This window comes from Ixodes scapularis, unplaced genomic scaffold, assembly GCF_016920785.2.
Source record: "Ixodes scapularis isolate PalLabHiFi unplaced genomic scaffold, ASM1692078v2 PGA_scaffold44__24_contigs__length_19508400, whole genome shotgun sequence".
Lineage (NCBI taxonomy): Eukaryota > Metazoa > Arthropoda > Arachnida > Ixodida > Ixodidae > Ixodes > Ixodes scapularis.
Window position 1 is genome coordinate 3,930,103 of NW_024609873.1, and position 23,473 is coordinate 3,953,575.

Below are 23,473 nucleotides of genomic sequence, written 5' to 3' on the forward strand. Positions count from 1 at the left end.
GCAAAGAAAAATTGGACCGGGGTTGTACGTATACCTCCCACGAACTGTTATAGCTCGACAGTGACGTGCAGTCTGTCAGAATAAAAATGGCATACCAATAACAAAGTGTACATACCGTGTTACGAAGGTAATCCATACGGCGTTTATTTCGGCTCTATATCACACAAAACAAGAAGATAGAATCGACGAGAGTCCCTTTTCGACGAGTGTTCGTCAACACTGCCTCGGAAAACAAGGGGAAGAGATTGACCTCACCTCTTAATCTAGAATTGAGGTCAGTGATCAAACTATAATACGGGAAGGGTCCACAAGGGTCGCGCGGGCATATTCCATTTAGCACGCCAGCCGGTCGTAGGCAGACGGTCTTGCGACGAAGCAACGCAGCGCCGAGTCGGAATGCCTGCTAGGCCTATATTCTGAGCAGCTCGCTTTGTCGGAGTCGGTGGATCCAGCATTCTTGTTCGTCGTGGTCTGTTTTAAGTACTGTTTTCTTGCTGCTTGAAGTCGGCACGCGCGGGAAGAACACGTAGAAAAATAAACGTTCAGTCAGTCAGAGTCTTGAGAGGAAGGAAAACAAAGAAAATAAACGTTCGTCGGTAGCCGCCACCGCCGCCACCCAAGTAACTGTCGGCCCTGCCCTACTGCGCACACGCAGTAGTTGCTTCGTTTACCACACGATAGATGGCGCTTGGCTCTCAGCATTATCAAATTTGGCAATTTTCACCACACATCTCTAATTATGCTACAAAATGTGGATCTGAATATTATTTAACAAAACTTTTAGGATACATTCGCCGGCTATTTATTGTTTACGATCGCGGTGCTGGTGAGGTAGGCTCTTACCCAATAGGCGACCTGGATTTGGCTGACGTGCTCCATTTCCGCGGATGCATCGTAGTGAACAGGCGAAGGAAGGAAAGTGCAAAAGAGTCCAGTTTTCTTTTAAAAGCTCTATAGCAAATAATTTTTTTTGGCTCCCTATTTTTGTGTTTTAGTGTTTCTTTTCACACCTTTTACGACGTGCGGTGGATGAAACTCGATTTTAAAATCATTTCATGGTCCCTTTAATGCTTTCGCATTCAAATCTGTTGGAAATAAAACGATCCCCCTGCATAATATTACAGTGCAACCCACTTTTAATGATACTGAGAAAACCCAAAATTTCAATCGTTATCACTGATTATTGTTGTATCTGGACTAGAAACTGATTATTTCCAGTCTAGAAACTCTAGAAACTGATTGTTATAAGCGGTACATCGTTATACGTTGTATTGTTATAAGTGGATTGCACTGTATTCTGGATGGTTGAGTGTGTTAATCTCTAAATTATGACAATGAAAGAGGGAGATAGAAGACAACACAGACGTCTCTCTAAAAACTTTGAGTAGGACAGGCGTCCTCTCGAATGCGGTCCCGAGGAGTGACCAGCGCCCCCCCCCCCCCCCCCCCCCGTCCTCGCAGTCCACAGTTGCATGGCCGACATGGCCCGGCAGATGCTGCGGGACTGCAGCTACGACCTGGGCGAGATCCGCCAGTGCAGCGCCTGCTACCGCATGTCCAATGAGAAGCGGGACAAGTTCTGGTTCTGTCAGCCATGCGACCCGCCGCACGACCTGGTCTTCGCCAAGCAGAAGGGCTTCCCCTACTGGCCGGCCAAGGTCATCCGCATCGACGACCACTGCTACGACGTCCGCTTCTTCGGCGGCTACCACCAGAGGTGACTCCCGGCCTCCCTTGCCCGTCCTAGAGCCGCTGGATACGCTGCGTTTAGGAGTAGTGATACTCAAACCCCCTTGGCTTAACCCTTTGACGGTCATTGTCATGCATTTGCAAGTTCCCGCCGGAACGTAAAACTGCGCGCACCACTGGGGTGCTGCTGTTCGTTATGTCTTTGGCAAACTATAAACACTGTATTTGTGCCATGTTTCACCTTTCTGGGTTTTTTTATAATTTCAATATTAGACGTTTCCTGCACATGATATGTGTGAGACTGGCTGCTCTTGCAGTGGCAATTGGTTTGCCGGCTCTTCCGATTCAAAATTATTACGCTTCTTAGAATCGAATTGAGAGGATGAGAGCTCATCCTAAGATGGAGATGCTCTGTAAAGTACCTCCAGTTTGGAGTCCGAGATAGCCGGGACATCGCAGAAGTGGACGCAGCAAAATGAAACCAAAGGGAAGAAAGGCGACGACTGTTTGCCCTCAGTATTTGCATTCGATGCATCTAAACCCGTACAACTTGCAAGCACTGTATGTGCTCCCATTAGACGGTTGAAAAAAACAAAAAAAACCTGCTCATTGACTATTGCTATCCCTTTAGAAACTGAACAAGACCGCTGGGTACATCTTTATGGAAAAAAAAAAAAAAAAAAGCAAACTCGGAAAGGGCTAAAATTATTGTTGCCAGATATCCGAGGTTTTATCTGAAATTGCTGGAAACACGTTTTTTTTTCCTCTAAAAACATTAAAATAATCTCCAACGGGGGAAGATGACAAGATGATCCCGCTTGAGCTTTTTGACACCATACCCCTAGCTCAGAAAGTCGCATTTTCAACTCGATTGCGAGTCAAGCTCGTTCTGCACTAGGCACCAAAATGGCGGCACCCGTAAGACAACAGGATATATTGCTGAGGCTGTAAGCATAGCTTGTTCAGTGGGTCTATAGCCCATCCGTGCCTGCCACGCCCGTGGGAGCGTGGGGTGCAACTATAATGTCCGGAACGTCCCTCCGACAGGTGTGTTTGCCACATTCTCATTTCCGTGTGGTTTCTCGATTTTTGTGCAATGATGCCATTGCATCAGGCTTTTGCTTGCCATGATCCTAGCGGGAGGTGGGGCTGAAGACACCCGTTTTGCTGTAGGTCGATCTCCAGTGTGGCGATCATAGAAACTGCAGCAGCCGTGCATTAGGGCGTCACAAAGACAGGGACACTTGCCTTCGCTTGTCCTTTTTATCACAGAATTTGTTTTATGAGCCAATCTTTGTGGAAATCCATAATGTTTGGGTGTAATGTGTGGCTGTAACGAAAAACCGACACTGAAAAGCGCTACTCCCATACGAAATCATATGAAAGAATTAAGTCCCCGGCAGGATTTGAACACGCTACCTTGAGATTGTGAGTCAAGCGCTTACCAGCTGATCTAACCAATTCAGTGATTTCTCTCGCACGCAAAAGCAAACTCATTAACGTGGCGCGTGAAGGCGTGAGCACGCGGTCACTTGCTTTGAGGCCTTCTGTGTCGTGCTGCGGTATCTCACAGCGTGTGTCAGAAATGGGAGTGAATCTTTGTGCTACCTGGTGAGGCGGTAGGCGGTGCCCATTCAGATGTCCTACTCTTCTTCTATTGTGGCTGCGGCGTCTACGAAGCAGACGGCCGCAGAACGTGTGCGAGTTTATTGGGAACATGGAGAAACGGCAGCGGCAACAACAGGAGGAGCCTTCACCAGGAGCTCTGCAGACGAGCGTCAATAAGTGGAAGGACTATTACACAATCTGTGCTTACCGGACTTTGTCAGCATGATCGAGCTTGTATTAGGGCGCAGCTCTTAGGCACCCGTTTTCAGCTTGAGTGGCATCGCCGTCGGCGTAAGCACGTGTTACATTATGGGACGCTTCCCATAATGACATCACACGTGACATCAGGAGGGTCACGAGTGACGTCACGTGATCATGACCTTCGCAGTAAAGGTCACGTGAAGGGCACAGTGGTCACGATTTTTACATGACCTTCACAAGTGACGTTAGGGAGGAGGGAAAGGTAGAAGAAGAAAGGAGGAGGAGGGGGAGAGGGAGGTGGGGGAGGGGAGGAGGAGGACAAGCATACCTTCCTCTCTGTATCCTCCCCTCCTCGTCCCCAATAGCTGTGCTCTAATTCGGCATTACAGGGAATTGTAAACGTCTTTCATTTTTAATTTTTTGCCAAATCTTCTTCGAGCAACCACCAGAATCGTGACATTGGACAGCACGACACGCCGATTCCCATGATGTAACCTGCTGCCACTTTGCAACCAGTTAAGAAGGATGAGCGGCACAGCACGCTAAACATGTCACTTGAAGACGCGTTCCAGGCACTGTAGCAGAGCTCTTCTTGAAGCAGCGGCAATTAATAGTGCTTATAATAGGTGCATCGAGGGGCTTGTAAAAGGTGCCAACTCGTTTCACAAAGTAGTTGGTGCTCTTGTTCTTGTGCCACTGCACATGTTGCGCACGTTTCACATCCGTGGGAGGCATGACCACGAGTGCTGTCTTCGTGCCGTGAGGAGACACAGCTTTCTTCATGGGCTGGTGATTGCTGCTCTTGTCACTTTTTGTATTTAAAGGGATGCTGAACCGAAATCTGGATTCCACAAAGCATGGCGGCAAAAGCGTGCAAGGGGATGCTACAAACACCAAAACATCACTTGTACAGCGATATCTCGAACGGATGACCATATTTTTCAAGAAAAGGAGGCGCATTTGACAGATGTGTTTACGTCTTGTTTTTCTGAGAAAGAGAGGGAACGGCCTCACGTCTTCTCCGCCTCGCCGCTTTGAGGGGGCGAAGCGAAGAGAGGAGGAAACGAGATATCTTGGCGTCACGCGCGTCGTCGGTCTCGTTCAATTTCAACCTCTTTTTCCAAAAATACGGCCGTGCATTCGAGATATCGCCTTACGAGTTGTGTTGTAGGGATTGTAGCGTCCCCGCCTACATCTCCTGCATTGTTCTTTTCAAATCCAAATTTCGGTTCACCATGCTTTTAAATTCATTGCTTAATGCAGAAGCGAGAAATTATCTCCATGCTCTTTGTCTTGTCTTCGCAATAGTACTGCAAGGAACTAACAGGAAAATATATCTTTAGAAGGTCTGGACAAGACTTTTAGAGCCAGTTCCCGGAAAACTAGGTCTAAAAGTAGTTAGTCGAGGAACTCTGCAAAAATAGGTTGCAACAGAACTTGATTATAGCTGCCTATTTCTTTGGAATGTTTTAACCAAATCAAGAGTAACCCAGCTTGAGGCTTTAAAAACTGACTATGAATTTCGGAAAATTTGGCACTGCGTTATGCGAGCTTTACTCCGATTCTCGAAATTTTGTTTTGCCTGCTTCGACCCGGTGTACAAATTCACTGGGTCATTGATCATGCTGACATAGACCTGAGCACAAGCCGGTGCCAAAATGTAGTGCCCACGTAAAACAAAAGTCAGGTTTGCTGTACGAATATTCAGACGGCTGAAGTTAGTTTGTCCCAAAGGCATCTGATGTTGCCGCTGTAGATGTGCAGCCTGACCTGGGGTCCTTAAGTGCACTATGCAAGAATACACAGGTGTATGCCAGTGCTTTGTACATCCTGATAATAGGCAGTGGGACCGAATCCAAGGTCCCGAAGTTCTGCAGCTCGAGCTTTTGCTTCACGCGCTCCAAGCCTCAGAACGTTAACCCGTTTTTGTACTCATTTTGCTTTGCATCCGCTCGAATTGTGCGTGCAGAGCCCTAGTAGACCGGTCCAACATCAAGCCCATCGGCACAAGCCTGAAGCAGATTGCGGCAAAGCGCACCACGGCACTCAACAAGGCTCTGGAGGAGTTGAAGAGGCACCAGCAACTGCTCGAGCACCGGTCCAGGGGCACCTCCGGAGACTGCAGCTCCCCTGCGAGACACTCGCCGGTCAAGGCCAAACGGTTGGTGATCTAAATCTTTGCAGTTGGGACACGTAAACTATCGTGTCGTAGCGATAGAAGAAATACAATATCAACAGCCTGCTTCGATGCCGTATCGAGCTCTTGCTTAGAGGCATCATGCTGGAGCTAGCACTGGCGAGCATTCAGGTTTGCGTGTTCCCATTATGTCTCTCGGCAAAAGTCGTATGCTTGATCGGTGTTCGCCATGAAGGCTGGCGGACAGATTGGCGTTTTAGTGGAACTGACTGCGTTACGAAAGCTTGTGACTGCCAGAGTACACTGTTGCCACCTATCAGATAGCACCGGAAACTCTTCACTCCTTCGTATAACTAGACTGATGACCACTAGAGAATAACTGAAGTAAGGTTTTGCACTGTTTGTCAGACCAATAGTATATGCACTATATTTGTGAATACAGGACACTAAACATTCTCAGAATTGTAGTCAGAAATATTTCAGAATTGTTTGTTAGAATTATTATTTAATACATGCACAATCTGCGAGTACAGCACGCTGTACACTGTCAGAATTTTTGTCCGTGGGGAAAGAATAATGCGAGGAATAATCGGGAAATATGTGCAGATCGGACCCTGTTCCGGGGCTATGTGATAGATGGAGGCAGCGTGTTCTCTTGCCGTGGCGGTTCCAACACAGTTGATCACAGTCAAACGCAAATGTGTGAACCAGTCTTTACGAGGTTCAACTGTACTGGGGATGTCGTATTTACGGAGCTGTGCCTTTGCGCCTTCCGTCGTTCGTCGCAGGGGCCGAGGGCGGCCTCGGCGCGTCGTGGTCCCGCAGCCGAGCTCTTCCTCGTCGTCTTCGGAGGACGACCATGAGGAGGAGGAGGAAGAGGAGGGGGAGGGGGAAGAAGTGTCCGAGGATGAAGAAACACCTTCGTCATCCTCACTTGCCAAGATGGCACGCCTGAAGGTGTGCCTATGGTTCTTTTGTTCGTTGGACACAGTTGGCCGGGTTCTCTTGCCAGCTGGCCGTAACCATTAAAGTAATATGTTTTGTATTTCTTCGTAAAACATACCACAAAACATCATTTCGAAGTGGCAATTTGCACAAAAATTAAAGGAAGCATAAGCTTGGCCCCAAGATGTTGCTTGTTGCACTCGCTACCTATTCCTGACCATCTGATGCAACCATTCGGCAGTTCTTCACTGTGTGGTGCTGCTGGAAACATCCAGGAAAGTAGAGAGCAGCGAATTACTGCTGGAGGCCAAATGGATGCTTTCATCAATTTGGATGCGAATCACCAATCTTAAATAAAGTTTCAGAGTCCTCAGAGAGGCTGCACAACTCATCGTTGGAAGTGGTAGGGCGCTCAGCACTTAGGAACAAGTTTCTGTACTTCTTCATCAGCTAAAGCAGACCTCTGTGCTGAGGCACGTCACATTTGCTCTTGCAGATGTCAGACATTCCTAGGAGAGTAGCACGCCTCTCTCGGTGAAGATTTGAAACAAACAACAAAATAACCTGAAGGGGTGGAGCAATAACGGTAGCATGGCCTACTGCTGGAGAGCACAAAAGAGCTTCAAAACCGAAACACAAGTTAACCTCGTGGGCATGCTTTCTGGTCCTAAACAGACGGCACGAGTGACGCTTGTGATTAGTGGCTGAGGGGTGAAGGCAAGGCAAAGGGTGGTCCACGCTGTTGATGTGCAGAACGGGAGAGACTTGTGGTGCAAGCTTTAAACTCCATGGGCTTCCGCCCACGCAGATTTGACCCAGTGTCCGTACCCTTTCCCGTGTGGTGCGTCAAACTAAATTGGGGTTTCATTTCTTCGTTGTACTCTGCGACGGCTTGACCTTGCAGTTGGGAGTTGACGCTGATCGCCAAAGTTAGTGCAAACATAACATTGCCACTTTTTTCTATTTTAGTTTGAAAAAGGGTATTGGCTGGTAACAATTAGCTTTACCGCTTAGATTAATGTCTTAAATGTGCACTTTCACCACACTATTACTTTTAATACAACCTTTAATTTTAAGAAAAACAATTATAAAACGGCAATTGCTCATTTGCATTAACAGTGTTGTGCTATGTACACCTGGGGTGCTCTGTACACCTGGGTATATCGTTCAGTATTGCCACTGTCCCCGATACAAAAATAGTCTATTTTTACATTTTTTTTTGCGAAGTCAAGTGTGTGGTTTATTACACTGGTGCGGTACTGCGAGAAAAAGAATGTTAATACCCGAATACTTGTGCTTACAGGTTGCAAATAATGTAGGTTTTTGTCCAACACCATCCCATATATGCTCATATAACAGTTGCTCCTAAGAATTTAAGGAGGGCCTTCTAATGTTTGTGGTTTTGAATGAAACAACAACAACAAAAAAAAAGTCTACACCTGCAACTTTTTTGAAGCCAAATTAAAAAAAGGAAACAGTAGGCCATTCATGCCTAGAAATGGCGTAATCCTCTGCTAGAAAATTCTTTTTATTTTTTTGCAGGATAGTTTTCGTGTGCCTGGTATTTGCCACCTCGTTTAATAATGCACTTGGTGAATTACCTTTATTGCCTGGCTTAAGTTTTTGTTATGGCACAGATTAATTGTGCCTTAGCATCTTGGCTGGAGGGGAGCGTTAATGTTACCGTGCGGAGATGAAGCTTTTCCCCGCAAAATGAATATGAAAATTAAGAATTGAGTGAAAATATTAGAATATCTTAGAACATAGATGTGTTACATTTAATGTGAATTGAGCGTGGTCACTGAAATAAATCAAAGCTTGAATATTTCTTTCAGAAAGTATACCACACAAAAAAAATACAGCTTGATTGCGGGCAAAATAAGGAAAAGCCCCCGATAAGGCGATTTGGGTAAAACATAACGTAACGGGGAAAGCTGAGCAGTGGCTACCTTATTTATTTTAATATCGTTTGTGACTTTTTCTTTTACACTCTTTCGTAAGATCAGAGGTTCAATGTTGTAACCAAAGAAGGTTGACTATCAATAGCGAGCAAGATTTCTGAGCCCATTGAACCAATCGACATGTGTGCCATGTCAGCCGATGCAACACAGTGAAGTGTGGCACGCGTTGAAGCTTGATACACATGCTCCGGTGCAAAGCAGTAAAACTTTACACTAGTGTGCTGGGGCGAGGCGGTCAAGCTTGTTGCAAGACATTGGAGAATTCTGAAGACATTATATCTAACTTTTAAATATTCGAAATCATGAAAACCTGGAGCAGCAAAAAGTGTGCTACGAATCGAATCCTTCCCAAAATATTCGGGGTTTCAAATATTCGCACATCTCCATAGTTCCTTGTGGGCGTCGTATGCTCTCGCCATGGGAATCCAAAGCAAAATGGCAAGCGTGGTTGACCGCTCCACATTACTTTGTTGTAATGTCCACACGAAAACTTCCTGGAGGGTGAAACGTACCGCTTTGGCGCAGGACGAATCTTCGTCGGAAGACCACAACGTCGTGTCCTCGTCCTGCCAGGAATCTCCCAGCTGCAGAGTGTCCACGTCGACGCAGACGCACAAGAAGGTCTGGCCATTCTTTCTCTGCAGGAAACTCGCAAACTGTGCTTCACATAGCTCGAGTTCTTTCACAGTCTCCCAAAGACTAGATCACGAGGGTTATAAATGCGTAGCATTTACGGGGTAAGCTCTTCTTGCTTTTGTTGTTGAGCGTAGGGTGTAGCCTCGAGTGTGCAGCGCTAAGCACAAAGTCACCTGTTGCATGTGAAGTATGCAAGTTGCGATTGCTTTTGAGGCGGAGACTTTCCTGAGTGCGCTTGGCGGCAGCAAAGCGGATTACGAAGGCTCTCGCTTGCGGACTTTTTGTTAGGCTTCGTTGTACCCAGAATGGTGGGCACAGCAAGATGAAGAGGGAGGAGCACGGACGCAACTGCAAAATGAGAGCGCCGTGTCAAGCAGCAACAGGAAGCCAGCCGCCATTACACGGCAGCCGACCGGCAGTTCGAGTGCCAGCTCACACAAAATTTGTTTGGTGCAATGTGTAATGTGCGCGACTAGCCGGTTTCAGACGGATGCAAGCAAAGGCAATGCTATGCATTTAAATCACCTGTGGGAAATTGTAAAGAGACAGCTAGTTTTTCGTCACAGATAGCTTTATTTGGGAGCAATTGAGGTGGCCATTAAAAATAACCATTAGGTCTAATTGGCTTTTTTTTATCTGGAACCAATGGAGATAAACTAGAGCCACTAAGTAAGGTACGCCTCCGAGCAACGACAGTTTGGCCATCTTGATGCTCACAATCATTGTTGCCAGTTATCCGAAGCTTCGTCTGAAATCGCGAGAAATGCTTTTACTTTCATCAGAAATGTTTTAACAGTCTGTGACCCAGCAAAACAATGTTGCCTGAGCTTCATGATGTCATGCCTAAAGCTCAGAAAGTTGCATTGTTTAAATCATAACCGTTGCCAATTGCACCTGCTCTGCACTAAGCTCCAGAATCAGCACTCACAAGAAGATCAGGCGATGGAGTGCGAATAATCTAAATATAGTGTAAGTGCATAGTATTGTACAGTTTAAACATCTGTGAGTCCACACTCCCAATTGACAAAGTATATGGAAATTAAGTTCAATTGTTGTTTTTTTTAGCTGGAGTTATTTGAATGTAATACTATACGCGGTTTCAGACCTTCTGAATCAAATTGTTTTTCAGCTGGAACCAATCTGCATAATTTTTTATGTATTGGAATTTTAAATGTTTGGAAATGTGTAGGGTGTCTGGAACCGAGCGGCTAGCCAACACGACGAGCTCAAAGTTTTATCAAAGGTGTATTTTAGTGGTGTGTTTATCCTTGTGAAAGTTTAAGGCGTAGCGCTATTCTCAAGAGAAATTAGAACATCCTCAACATTCTCAACGGCGGGCTTCGAAGCAGACGACCTGGTCACCCGAGAGTCGGGCTCGTGACGCAGGCGACACTATCGTCTGCAGCAGACTCGAAAGCAGACAAGCTCAAAAGCAGACGACGCCGACGTCTGCTTCCTGGTGTGCTTGCATGAATATTCCAGTCGTTAGTTTGCAGCTGAAAGGATCATTGCGAGGTGTGTCCGTGGGCTGCTCGTTCTGGGAGTGGCCTTGAGACGAGACTGAAGTTTTTGTGTGGACCGGTGTGCCCAGATGCTGGTGAGCAAGGCAGCAGGGGAAGAGGCCCGGTGCGACTGCGAGGCCAGGCACCAGCTGAGTTCCAAGGACCTCCGAGAAGAGCTGGAGGCCAAGCACGCACGTGACAGAGAGCGCCTTGCCCAAGAGATCGAAGAAAAGGTGTGTTCTGTGGAAAATCTGCTTGTCTCTTGGTTATATTCCAAAGGCGCTCTAAATGCATGGCGCTTATAGGTCTTCAGTGAAATCACTTTGTCATGTGACTACCAGAAAAGCATCTGGTTCGTGACTTTATACCATGTGATGTGATGTCAGGTCTTGTGATGTCGGAGCATCACATGATGCCACGGTGTCACCTAATCTCACATGACGTGATGTCAAGTCATGTGATACTGTGACGTCTGTTTCAAGTGATATCATGGTGTCGCAGGACATCAGTGTAATGTGGCATGATGGTGTCGTGTGACAATCATTATGCCAATAACTTCCAGTAAGCACTGTGACATCAGCACGGTGAGCCTTTCAAACACAAATCATGTCACCAGCGCGACATCACCATCGTGGCTACATCCAACGAACAGGAAAGGGCTAAAAGGTCACCCTATAAATGCCATAAATTTGATAATTGTTCTACGTAGAGATCTGTCTTGAAAGTCTGAGCTTTCCTTCCTGGAACAACTGAATGGGAGCCCTGGTGCTGGCGTGCTTACAGGTGCGCAAGCAGTGCGAGGCGGAGAAGCTGAAGGAGGTGGGCTCTGTCCTGGAGCGCATGCGGGAGGAGCTGGAGCAGCACAAGCTGCGGGACAGGGACGCCCACGAGCAGGAGCTGGCTGCGCTGGAGGAGCGCCACCGGCAGGAGATCTCCGACACCAAGAAGAAGCAGTGGGTAAGTGGGGGGAGAGGGGGAGGCAGAACGTCGTGGCAAAAGCTGAGCGCTGTGCTTGACAGGAAATCAATCGCTACATCTCTGGGAGGATATGGAAACATTTCCGTGGCTTTCCGTAACTGAACATTCTACTTGACGTGTATGCTCCGCGACAATGTTAGCTCAACAAGCCATCGCCGTCTTCTTTTCTTCTGTTGTTATTGAAACTATTACAGTGCTAGAAAATTCTCATTTAAAGGGCGACTCTGCTTCATTTTTGGTTTTGAAAAAACAATGCAGTCCTCTTCAGTATCGCCTAGGAAGACCACACATCAAATATTACGACGCAGTTCTGTCTAAATGTTTCTTAAACGGTCCGGCAAACTTTGCAACTCGCCAAGTTGCCGAAATCGGCTGACTCGAGCGGGCGAATTCAGGCGCAATCAACAGCGCAGTCAAGGCTACGGCATGGGCGGAGCCAACATTGAGCCAAACGTCATCATCATGGCCCCCTTTTGCTTGTTTTTACTTCTCCGATCGAGCGTAGCGCATGACATCAGCAACGTTGCCTCTCGGCGCTCAGCGGTGTCCACGTGATTGGCGTACGCGCCTGCGCAGCGCACTTCTTGGGAGCAGACCAACCGCCCGCTGTGGTCCCGCCGTTACCGCCGTCTTCCGCGTCACAACCACCGTCGTCGTCTCACCGTTTGTGATTATTGCCTCTCGGAGTTTTGTCCACACTATGGACACCACGTGCGCAGAGTCGCAGACTTATGCCGCAGTTGTGCAGACGTCGTCGAATGCCGTAAACACCAAAACGTGGCGAACAGTGCGGTGCAGACGACACTCGCGCCTGCCGCACGCCCGCCCCCATCCCGCCCGTCGTTGGGTCGAGGATCACGTGACATCTCGTACCACGTGATGGCCATGTACTTGGCGGCCCGAGGCCAATGTTGCCGGACAGAGCCGAAGTTTCGGTTTCGATTTCCGCTCGTGTTTAAAATTAGATTTAAAAATATATATCCCATTTTTCGCAAACGACGTAGTGTCTTTTACTAGGGCTTTTTAATTCTAAATCACTCATTATCCCGAAATCTTCGGAATTGAGCGGAGTTGCTTTTTAATGTGTTAGCCGAAGTGGTAAATTTTGATGCCTGCCAGTACCCTCTGAAGCAAAATGCGAAAAAGTGCCAAAGTGGTGTTTGCGCTAACGGTGTCGCGCAGTGTACAGTGCTCAGTAGGATTGTAAGAATATTTGAATCTTTGAATAGTAGTTTGGAATAATACACTACTCAATATTTGCTTCGAGATGAACTCTGATATTCATACTTTTCGAAGGGCTGATCGCGACGGGTTAGCCCCGTTGAGCGCACTTCTTACCGAGCACCTGCAGCGCTTGCTTCTGCTGGTGTTGCTTCTCTGCAGTGCACCGGTGCACGGTAAGAAGCGCATTGAATGGGGCTAACCAGTCACGATCAACGCTTTGAAAAGTAGAAATATCTCAGCTCTGTGTTTAGGAGTAAGGCACACTTTTGAAGTGGGATAGTGCACATGTGCGCTCTTGGTGTGTTTAAAAATAAACGGAAGCTTTGTGAATGTTGATATCTACATTGCAGTAAAATTGTTAAAGTCAAACAGGCTATTATTCATGAGTATACGGGGTGTTTGTACAAGACTGGGGCTTGGTAAGAGGCGGGAAAATTGCACGGGCGCCTTACCGCAACGGCTAGCCTTGTACCTGCTTCATGAGCGGTAACTTTAGTGCACTACTACTCTTCTAAATTGCCCTGAAAGTCTCTCTGAAAATGAATGATTTAATGGTTTTCGATAACGCTCAGCAAGTTTCTAATTGGAACCATATGTCTATTTTCACTAAATAAAAAAAGTTAATCAACAAATTTTAATCAATTTGCCTACTTATCGCAAAGATTAGCCATCCACATAATGTCCCCCTGGGCGTACAACTCACTCACACAAACCGCATTAGTGTAGCTTTCATGGCTTTTTTTTAACAAATATGTAAAGAATAAAAAAAAAACCAAAAAAACCCTGTATGTTAGGCTGAGGTGCCCTGACAACCTGCGTTATCAATTCATGATTAAAGAAAATATATTTGCAAATAGCAAGATAATTTATAAATCCCCTCGATTAGGTATATCTGGGCATCTCTATATCTAAATTTATGTCAAATTTGTTGTTTAGTTGCCATCCCAATGTAGACATTGAACCTTCGAAGGTCACAGCTGATAAATCGAGTTAGATTAAAATAAACTTAGCCTCACGAGTTCAGCTGGGTTCTCGTTCCAGCATGGTGCTGTAGTGAAAGGCTGTGGAAGCTGCCTAATATTAGGCAGAAAAACTCGAATTTGTTGCGAACTCAAAATCTACTTTTTGCAGAGGCCTAGTGCTCTGCAAACTTACCTGGAACACACGAAAGGTATCTTATCTCGTAGGAGCGCTACCCTGGTGGCAGCCGAAGACCTGCTCCATGGCATAGCGCTCAATAGAACACCGGAAGCAGAGAAAACCGCTCACTCAAGGTCCAAATCGAGGCTGCAGGTATGTGCATGGGTGACTGCCAATACCATCACCGATTGAATGACTCAGCAAGTATGCATCATGCTACCACTGAGTGAGTCATCCAATAACACAGTTTTAGCAGTCACCTATACATTGTAGTGCAGAGGAGAAGTGGGATGCGCAAAAAAGGGTAGATGGCCCGGAAGATAAAATTGCCGCTTTGACCCCTCTTCAACCGCCATTTCTGCCTTGAGCAAGTGGCCTGCCCCGATCGGACTGTTTCATTGAGCGCTATCATTGTGAAGCAGTTCTCAGGCTTCTACTCAGGCTTCTCACGTGATAAGACGCAGTTCGCACATTCTGTAGAAGTTGGGCGAGCAACGTGCCTCCCGAGCTAAGTGTAGTGAGAACTGGATGATGCCTGAGCCACCTTTTCCACGAGGTTGGACAGAGGTGAGAGTGTGCTGCATTGTTGCAGTGCTACAACTGCGAGGCGGAGGCCATCTACCACTGCTGCTGGAACACGCTCTACTGCAGCGTGGAGTGCCAGCAGGTGCACTGGCACAAGGAGCACAAGCGCTCCTGCCGACGCAAGCAGTGATTCCCCCGGGCCCGGGCAGGCTCCAACTTGGGGCTACGGTGCGGACTCGGAACGGTGGCAGGGACGTTTGGGGGCATTCCACGGCGTCCACCGAGGCAGAGAGCAAAGCTCCGTGACTGGTCGAGCGTTCGCCGTCGCCGGTCGACTCGACTTCGCGGCGTTCGACCGTCCCGCGTCGCATCGAAGTGTCGTCTGTCGACGTCTATGAACGCCTTGTTTGACCACAGTGCTTGGAGCGTGTATTTGACCGGTTCGTTTACCGGGTCCACGAAAGAGGTCCCTCGATTTTCGCCCAACGACGTCGCGGAAGTGTCGTTCTGTTGTCTGCCGCGATTCTGGTGGTAATGCGGCAGCGGAGCTGTACGTGGCAGGCGCCTGTTCCGCCGTAAGTCGCTCTGCAGTCGGACAGTCGACGAAGACCAAAGTGGATACGACATGGGACGCTGCGACGACGGGGACCCTCGCATACCTTTGCCTTTTTTGCCCGCGTCTTTACAACCGACTGCCAGTATCGTGACATCCGACGGCACGACACTCCGACTGCCGAGACGCAATTCGTCGTCACTTCGGCACCATTTTCGACGCATGGCCAGGATTGGACGGTAAACACTCCAGTCAAAGACACGTTTTAGACATTGTAACATCGTCTCTCAGAGGCTGCAGGCACTTTGTTTTGACAATGTTACTTAGTGGGTGCCAAGGAGCAAGGCCGGCAGAAATTCTGCAACGGGCGTCGGTGCTGCGGGAAAGGCGAAAATTGCGCGACCGAGCAATCCGCGTTGAGCCGACGAGGAGGGACATGGGTCTTGAAATGCCGAAAAATTGTCCAAACCACGGTGTCGGAGGATAAATTTCATCGCCCGTAGATGCTCCTCTTCGAAGTCGAAAGCGTGCCGTCGACAAAAGTTGTTGACCTCTTTACTACCTTTGAAGGAGTAGAGCCGTCAAACTTTTGGGTTGCCTTTGTTTGTCAGTAAACTTGGAACACAACTTAGAATTTGCTGAAATACCGCAGATATGTTTGATGTCTTATTGTTTTCATTGTGGTTGCTGGGAACGGAATCTGCACTCGAAGGACGACTATTTTTTCATCTTATAATCAAAAGCATGTCATCCAAATTTCTAGTGTGGTGGGAAGGGCTTGTTTTGAGGCATTGACTATAATCAAAAGCATGTCATCGAAATTTCTAGTGTGGTGGGAAGGGCTTGTTTTGGGGCATTGACTAACCTAAGTGGTAAAATTGGGTTCCCACCCTTACCCTTTTGGAGTAAAGCACAAAAAAGCACCAATGACATGCTTGTGCTAACCGTCACGCAGCGTATTTAGTGGTTTGTTGGTATACTCTTGTGTTTCATGGTTGGTAGTGTCATATGCAATAGAGTAAAGTGATACAAACTAAGAGCTTTATGTTTCCACTTTAAGAGGTCACTAAGAGGTTTCTGAACTTGTTTCTTTAATTTTATGTCAATAATGATCTATTTGCTCCAAGCTCTCTTAAAAATTCTAAGTTACTCTTATGCAGCTTATTTTTGTATTAAAAGCACAATCATTTGTACGTTGCAGTTCGGAGGAGCATATTAAAGGGCCCTTTGTGACGCCGACAGATGCCCTTTGTCACGCTTTGGTGACAAAGGTCATCTGTCCGCGAATCGTGAGCCATGGTCTCAGGCAACGGATGAAAATTACCCCGCTTGTTCGTCGCGAGGCAGGTCGTGGCTTGCGGTTGGTTGGCTGACGGGTGCATTTTGTCATTATTCTTTGTAATCTTCTCCTCCTCTATACTGGATGTATTGATGTTTTATCACATTTTTACAAAGAAATTGGCCACACATGACAGTAATTTTGAATGCTATAAGGCTCGTAGATCATTATCATCGAAGAAAGTGCAGCTTTAAGCATCTAACTTGGCTAGAATGCCTCTTTCTAACAAAATCAGAATTTCATGAGCCATTATTGCATCTCTCTCCCCTGTCTTGTACCTTTTCCTTCTCTTTTTCTGTTCATGCATCATAGTCTTGATTTTACGGTACAGGTAATAGTAGTAATCGACTTCCAGTGCATAAACTTTTACTCGCAGTAATTGAAAATTTATAACTTTAATTTTTACTCACCGACTCTCATCGCCTGATAATGTAAAATGACTCCAGAGGAATGTTAATATCCGTACATATGCTCTGCAGGGCAGCTCTCTATCAACAGATTCATGGTATTGCTTTTAGATACTTTATCATTTAATCGGGAAATGTCAAATGTTATTGGCTGCAACAAAGTGAACAATGAGGACCATAGCAATCGCTGGCGAATGAAGTAGCATAGGGGCACATCTGTACAAACGATGAATGAGGAGCATCCATAGTTAAGATCTCTATAGTCGCTGGCAGGCTGAGAACGGCTGGGCGTGTGCCTGGCGCACATAAAATGCCCTAGCGTTATCGAAGGTAGGAAGCTTATGGTGGAGGTGGACCAACTGAAACTCTTCTCTGTCAGTCTCACCCTGCCGGTGGCTATAGTTTCAAGACCCTTGTCCTTCCGAGCGTGGGCTGTCGGTACGGACATTTTTTTTGGTGGAAACATAGATGCGAGCATCGGACATCCTGTTAGGTGGGCCGCACAAATTTTTTTAGCGGTCCGACATGATGGAGCGTTTTTTTCGAGGTTCACGCGAAACAAGTGCATCATGGAGCTGTGGTCCTACGTGAGAATTCGGGATTTTGTGGGGATTACCCGAGGAACGCAACCCCGCGTACCCAGTTGCGGGTCACCACGACACACCCGGCCATGAGTGGACGCCTGCCTTCCTCGCGCATCTCTCATTGTGTACATAGTTGCAGGCGAGCAAAGTGCTTTGTCATTCATCCCGCTGTCCCCCTGTGGTGGTGCACACTTGTGAATAGGACACTCTCCTCTCCCTCATGCTACCTTGGAAAGAAGCATTTGCTCGTTTGTGCATCTTTGAACATAACGCACCTCATTTTTCTGGAATACGGGAATCCATTTTTTCTTTTGTCTTAGGGTGTTGCTGTAAGGACCTCATTGTAGTAGCTGTGTTGCGCATCTTCCCAGAGAGGCGGGCAGCCCCGTGTTTTTTTCAAGGACGGACTGCCCTAGTCATTCATTCCGTCTTTTTGATTGTTACGTTTTTGCCTCTGCGACGAGGGGGCTCTTTCTTCCTCGTTGCATGCACAGGTTGACTTTCCTCTCGCCCTGGCTCAGTGTGTGTTTTGTGCGCCTACGTAGGCAGTGCTGTAAAAGAGCTGCTACCAAGCTGAATATGTCTTACGAGAGAGTAGAAGCTTCTTCAGTTTGTACTGATTTGCGGGAGTTTTGAATGAAAACGTTTTATAAAATAAGCTGAACGAGGTGACGTCCCTCTTTTTTTTGCCAGCGAATGAAGATCCACGGAATCACATGTGATGTGGCGATTTTCTGTGGTTCCATGAACCCTCACGAAGCAAGCAACATTGGAGATCAATGGGCTTGCAATCCAGATGTGCTCTTGAACATAGTTTGTCAAGAAGGTTTTAATAATAAATGCGTTAGAATGAAAAATCCTGAGCCATTCCACTTTGTGAAGGTAGATGACCAGCGAAGCTGTTTTATCACACGACACAGACGTGACAGAATGTTGAACAAAGGTACAAACACATTTATTGTCTTGATCGGTGGTCATCGTGACGAAAGGTACGCACACATTTATTGTTGTCTTGATCGGTGGGTCATCATTTGCATGGTACCTGCATGCGTCTTTGTGATGTGTTCTGCGCCCCGCGACATTCGTTGTCTGGTTTCCCGCATGCGCTTGGCGTACTGTGAACGGTCTTCATTGGTGGTATTTGCCGCCTGCCGCCGCCGCTGATATTCTTGTTGCCGTTACCGCCGTTGTTCTTCGTAGGCGCGTTGCTTTCAGTCTTGGGTAAGTTACTTTTAAAAAATAATTCTTTTCAGTCAGTTATTTTAAAAAAAAGTTGCGAAGTTACCGTTATAGTTACTGCAACAAAAGAGTAACTCATTACACTTCTAAGAAGTTATGAGATATGCTTTTTACTTTATATTGTAACTTAGCAGCAGTTGCTTCTTTAAATTAGTGTCTGAACGTTTCCTTCGTTCGATGGCAAACACGTCCCTGCCCTTGCTGGACAGGCGCTCAACTAGCACGCTGGATGGAATTGCTGTGTTGTGTTGCAAGAACAGGTTTTTGATAGCCGGGTAGGCGTTGAGGCAACAGAGTGACGTTTCCTCCAAAGTTTCATTTCTCCACCCTTGCGCCTCACTGGTAGACAAGGTTGGGGTGCAGTTGAAAAAAAAAAAAAAGAATCGTCATGTCGATTGGCTTTTTTGTCAATGTTCCTTCTTTGCTGGCAGCAGCATCCTCTCTTTGACATTCGTCACCTAACGTCTGGAGTACGAAATCACGTTTGTCGTCATCTGTCCATGACAACCTAAATTTGGGGCGTACTACGGCAACCGCTAGTCTATGCCATAGGACACCACGCCGGAGTAGTGGCGCAAATCAAATTACGAAACTTGCGCAATGCGGAGTGGTGGCGCTAATCAAAATATAAAAAATGCACAGTGCCCCCCGCGTGTATTGTTTCTCGGTTGATTCACTTGATTAAAAAGTGTTAGCGAAGAAAAAGGAGACCGCAATTTAGATAGTGCTTCAAGATATACTAAGATGTAAGTGTTCAGTCACAAAGTACAAGCTCGTGCATACAGATAACTAGATTTTTTTTTCATCAAATCTACGCGTGCCTATATTTGATTCGTGACTCGCGAGAAAGAACGTATTCACAAGTTTCTGCAAGGCCAGCTTGACACTCGAAATGTCGGAACAGACAATTTGGAAAGTGCAAGAAATAGCTAGATTGCACTCGTTCAATGACATTATTCATAAAAACGGGAAGTAAACAAAAGTAACGTCATTCCTTTCATTGTTACCTCAGAAAAAATAATAGAACTAGAGTTAAATTTTTAAAAAAGTAACTTGTTATAAGTTAACAAAAAATATGAAAGCCGTTTACAACTTCCTGTCACGCCGAATTAGAGCGCAGCTCTTGAGGAGGAGGAGGGAAGGGTACTGGGGGGAAGGTAATCCCCTCCCTCATTACGTCATCCTCTCTGCTACCCCGAGCGCCGTCGCCTCACGAGGGTCGCGTGACCTCACGGGGTCATGTGACGTCACCGGGGTCACGTGGCCCCTGTGAGGTAACGTGACGATAACGCCACCAATGACGTCATCAGTGACGATGCGAATGCCGATGACGTCATCAGTGACGTCACTGATGACGGCATCAGTGACGATGGAGATGACGGCATCAGTGACGATGCAGATGACGTCATCAGTAACGCACTGATGATGTCATCAGTGGCGATGCGGATGCCGATTACGTCACTGATGATGTCATCAGTGACGATGATGCCAATGACGTCATCAGTGACGCAATCAGTGGCGATGCCGATGACGTCATCAGTGACAATGGCAATGACGTCATCAGTGATGTCACGGGTCCCATAATGCACTGTGCGGTTACGCCGACGCTGCTCAAGCCGGAAACGGGCGCATAAGAGCTGCGCTCTAAAAGTAACAAAATCACACTAACGCATTACTGGGAACGTGTTACTACCTAAGACTGATGGCTCTTTGGGAGTCCGGACTATACACGGCCTCCCCATTACGACAAGAGAAGGGAAATTGAAAATGGAGAACGGCAACTTGCTGGTTCTTTATATACATTCGCGTGGACAATTATTGTTGTTCCGAGGAGCCGGAGGAAACGACGCGCAACCAGGTGTCGCGTGCCACCCGGTTGTGGGTCGCGCGAAATTCGGAACCTGACTTTGTTGACGTACATGAAAAATCCACAGAACCCTAGCCCCCCATAAACAGCTTCTCTGTAAAAACTAAGTGAAACCCGGTTAGAACGAACCCGCGTACAGCGAATTATTGTCAATAATGAACTCGTGGAAAATTAAATAATGCATGTAAAAAGTACTTTTTATTGCTTCCAAAAACGCGCAAACAACCGTCTTCTTGACTGCCCCTCCCCCCCCCCCCCCACCAAAAAAAAGAAAAAAAGGAAAATTCTGAAAGCTCAAGCCGCAAACAAAATTGAGCGAAGGGGAGAAAGCTAAAAAGACACCGCACGTACGCTCACAAGAAAAAAAACTTTTCATGCCAAAGCGGTTCCCCACGAAAAGAAGCAATTCAAAAAAAGAAATAAGAACAAAAAAATCTGCACACATGCAAAAAGGAATAAAAAATTCCAGCGCGTTGTTACAAGGCGGAAGCGAAGGGATGAGAAAGAAAAAGAAGCGCTCGCCTTACAACGAACGCTTCGTGAAAGTTTGTTGTAGATGGTTGTTGCTATATCAAACTACTTGCTATACCGAACTGATCGTAGCGTTTCCTGCTGTTTGTTATAAACGGGTTTGACTGTAACTGTGGCAGAACACATAGCTACAGTTTCCAGACCAATGGTTCTCAAATGCGGGACCGACCCTTTAAGGTCCCTAAAGCCTTCTTGGGGTCCCCTAAGGCCTTGATCATCAGTGAAGCTAATCAATAAAAAAAATAAATAGACCAAGTCGTGTGTCGAGTGAGTGCAGCTAATTATTCTCCGTTTCAGAGCATCAAACTTGGTTTGCAAGCATTTAGTTATCTTCATTTTTTTTGTCATTGTCATTGTAATTTTTCTCATTGTCATCATGAAATACCCCTCTTCATTTCCAATGAATGGGGTCCGCCATCACCTTCGCTGATTCAGAGGGGTCCCAAAGCATAAGTAATTGAGCACCACTAGTCCAGACTACCGGTCATGTGCCCTTGACTGGTAGCGAAAATTAGGGAGTTCGCATCCCTTGGCTAGCACTGAAGTGGCTTTGGGTTTGTGTTCCACTGCTAGCAATGCGTTTTTCAAGAGTTCCTTATTCGAATGTTTCCTTTGAAATGAATTGTTTATTTGCACATTTGGGTTGAGGGGATAAAGGACACTCCCGTCTAAAGGCAGTACTGAAGCTGAAAAAAGGAGTTTGTTGAATGACACTCCATTTGCCACGAAGAGGAGTGGTGACCATAACTTTAGAAGAACTTTGGTCGGGAAGTTTTCGAAACAGCAGATGCTGAGTTCCGCTGATAACTATACTCCGTTTCACCTTCCGTCCGAGCACAGCGGACGGTAGGAGCCATCCCAGCCAATGCGGCGTTGAGGGAGTGTCATGCGACCTTGAGCTCCCTGTGTCGCCCCGCCCCACCGGCAGGTCACGCGATTATCTCCCGGCGCTGGATCGGCTGGGATGGCTCATGGCGTCCACTGCGCTCGGACTGAAGGTGGAATGGAGTATAGGCAGCCCTCGGCCGGAAGGTATTTCTAAAATTACACAAACTGCATAACTGTGTGCTGTGCAGATTCCTAGTTAACCAATAAACCCTTTTCTAAAGTCCATCGAGCAGCATTGGCGGTCGCCATTGTTTGGGCAAGAAGCGTGTGATTAGTCCGAGTCCTCACCGAACGCTGACGCAGTACTCGTTTCCTATACAAGCCGTGCAGAGTTCATGTATTAGACATGAGGGCGCTGGTGCAGCCTTCATGTCCAGTACATGCTTGGAGTGCGTGACCAAGCAATGGCGGACAGGCGATGGCATGGGCTCTCGAAAATAGTCTATTCTACGGCAGGAGTATAAGTAAATCCTCGTTAATTAAAAGTAATAAAAACTAGAAAAAAAGTGAAAGCCGCTTACAACTCCCTGTAACGCCGAATTAGAGCGCAGCTCTTGAGGAGGGAAGGGCACTGGGGGGGGGGGGGTTAAACTAACCAGGGGGGGTCACGTGACCTTGGGAGTCACGTGACCCCCGATGCCGATGATGTCGTCACTGATGACGTCATCAGTGACGATGACGATGCGGGTACCGATGACGTCATTAGTGACGTCACTGATGACTTCACTAGTGATAATGTGTGTGTGTAAAACGTTTAATGAAAACGATGACTTCACTAGTGATAATGACGATGACGATGCGAATGTCGGTGACGTCATCAGTGACGTCGCTAATGACGTCATCAGTGATGATGACGATGCGGATGTCGGTAACGTCATCAGTGACGATGCGGATGCCGGTGACGTCATCAGTGATGATGACGATGCGGATGCCGGTGACGTCATCAGTGATGATGACGATGTGGATGCCGGTGACGACATCAGTGACGTCACTGATGACGTCATCAGTGATGATGACGATGCAGATGTCGGCGGGGGTCACGTGACCTCGAGTAGGGGGTCACGTGACCTCAGGGGAGTCACGTGACTTCGGGGGGTCACGTGACCCCGGTGAGGGGCTCGCGCGAAGCATAATGGGACATTTCCCATGATGCACCGGGGTCACGTGACCTCGGGGGGGTCACGTGCCCCCCCCCCCCACGAGGTCAGGTGACCCCGGTGGGGGGCTCGCGCGGTGCATTATGGGACATTTCCCATGATGCACCGCGCGGTTACGCCGACGCCGCTCAAGCCGGAAACGGGCCCCTAAGAGCTGCGCTCTAAAATTGACAGCGGAGTTTCGAGAATAGTGAGGTACCCGATTTTCACACCACTGATCGCAGATTGTGAAAATGGAACCCATTCAACCAGTGATCTCTTCTATAGACCTTTCCATCGCTAACCACCCGGGCGAAAATGCTGAATCGGTGAGCCGTGAACGCATGAGCAGCGTCTGATATACCGCACAGCAGAGCAACAGT

The 23,473-nt window shown here is 47.2% G+C and overlaps 1 protein-coding gene across 1 annotated transcript in view; it reads left to right on the forward strand.

Annotated features, from left to right (window-relative positions):
• The window catches only part of LOC8038485 (zinc finger MYND domain-containing protein 11), a 104,203-nt gene extending 85,917 nt beyond the window's left edge, over positions 1-18,286 (forward strand). Inside the window, exons 7-13 of the mRNA XM_042293116.1 lie at positions 1,462-1,717; positions 5,468-5,659; positions 6,424-6,592; positions 9,067-9,162; positions 10,769-10,912; positions 11,463-11,636; positions 14,614-18,286. Of these exons, the coding sequence (XP_042149050.1) occupies positions 1,462-1,717; positions 5,468-5,659; positions 6,424-6,592; positions 9,067-9,162; positions 10,769-10,912; positions 11,463-11,636; positions 14,614-14,736 (1,154 nt within the window). The 3' untranslated portion in view covers positions 14,737-18,286. The remainder of the gene's footprint in view (positions 1-1,461; positions 1,718-5,467; positions 5,660-6,423; positions 6,593-9,066; positions 9,163-10,768; positions 10,913-11,462; positions 11,637-14,613) is intronic.
• Positions 18,287-23,473: the final 5,187 nt, after the last annotated feature.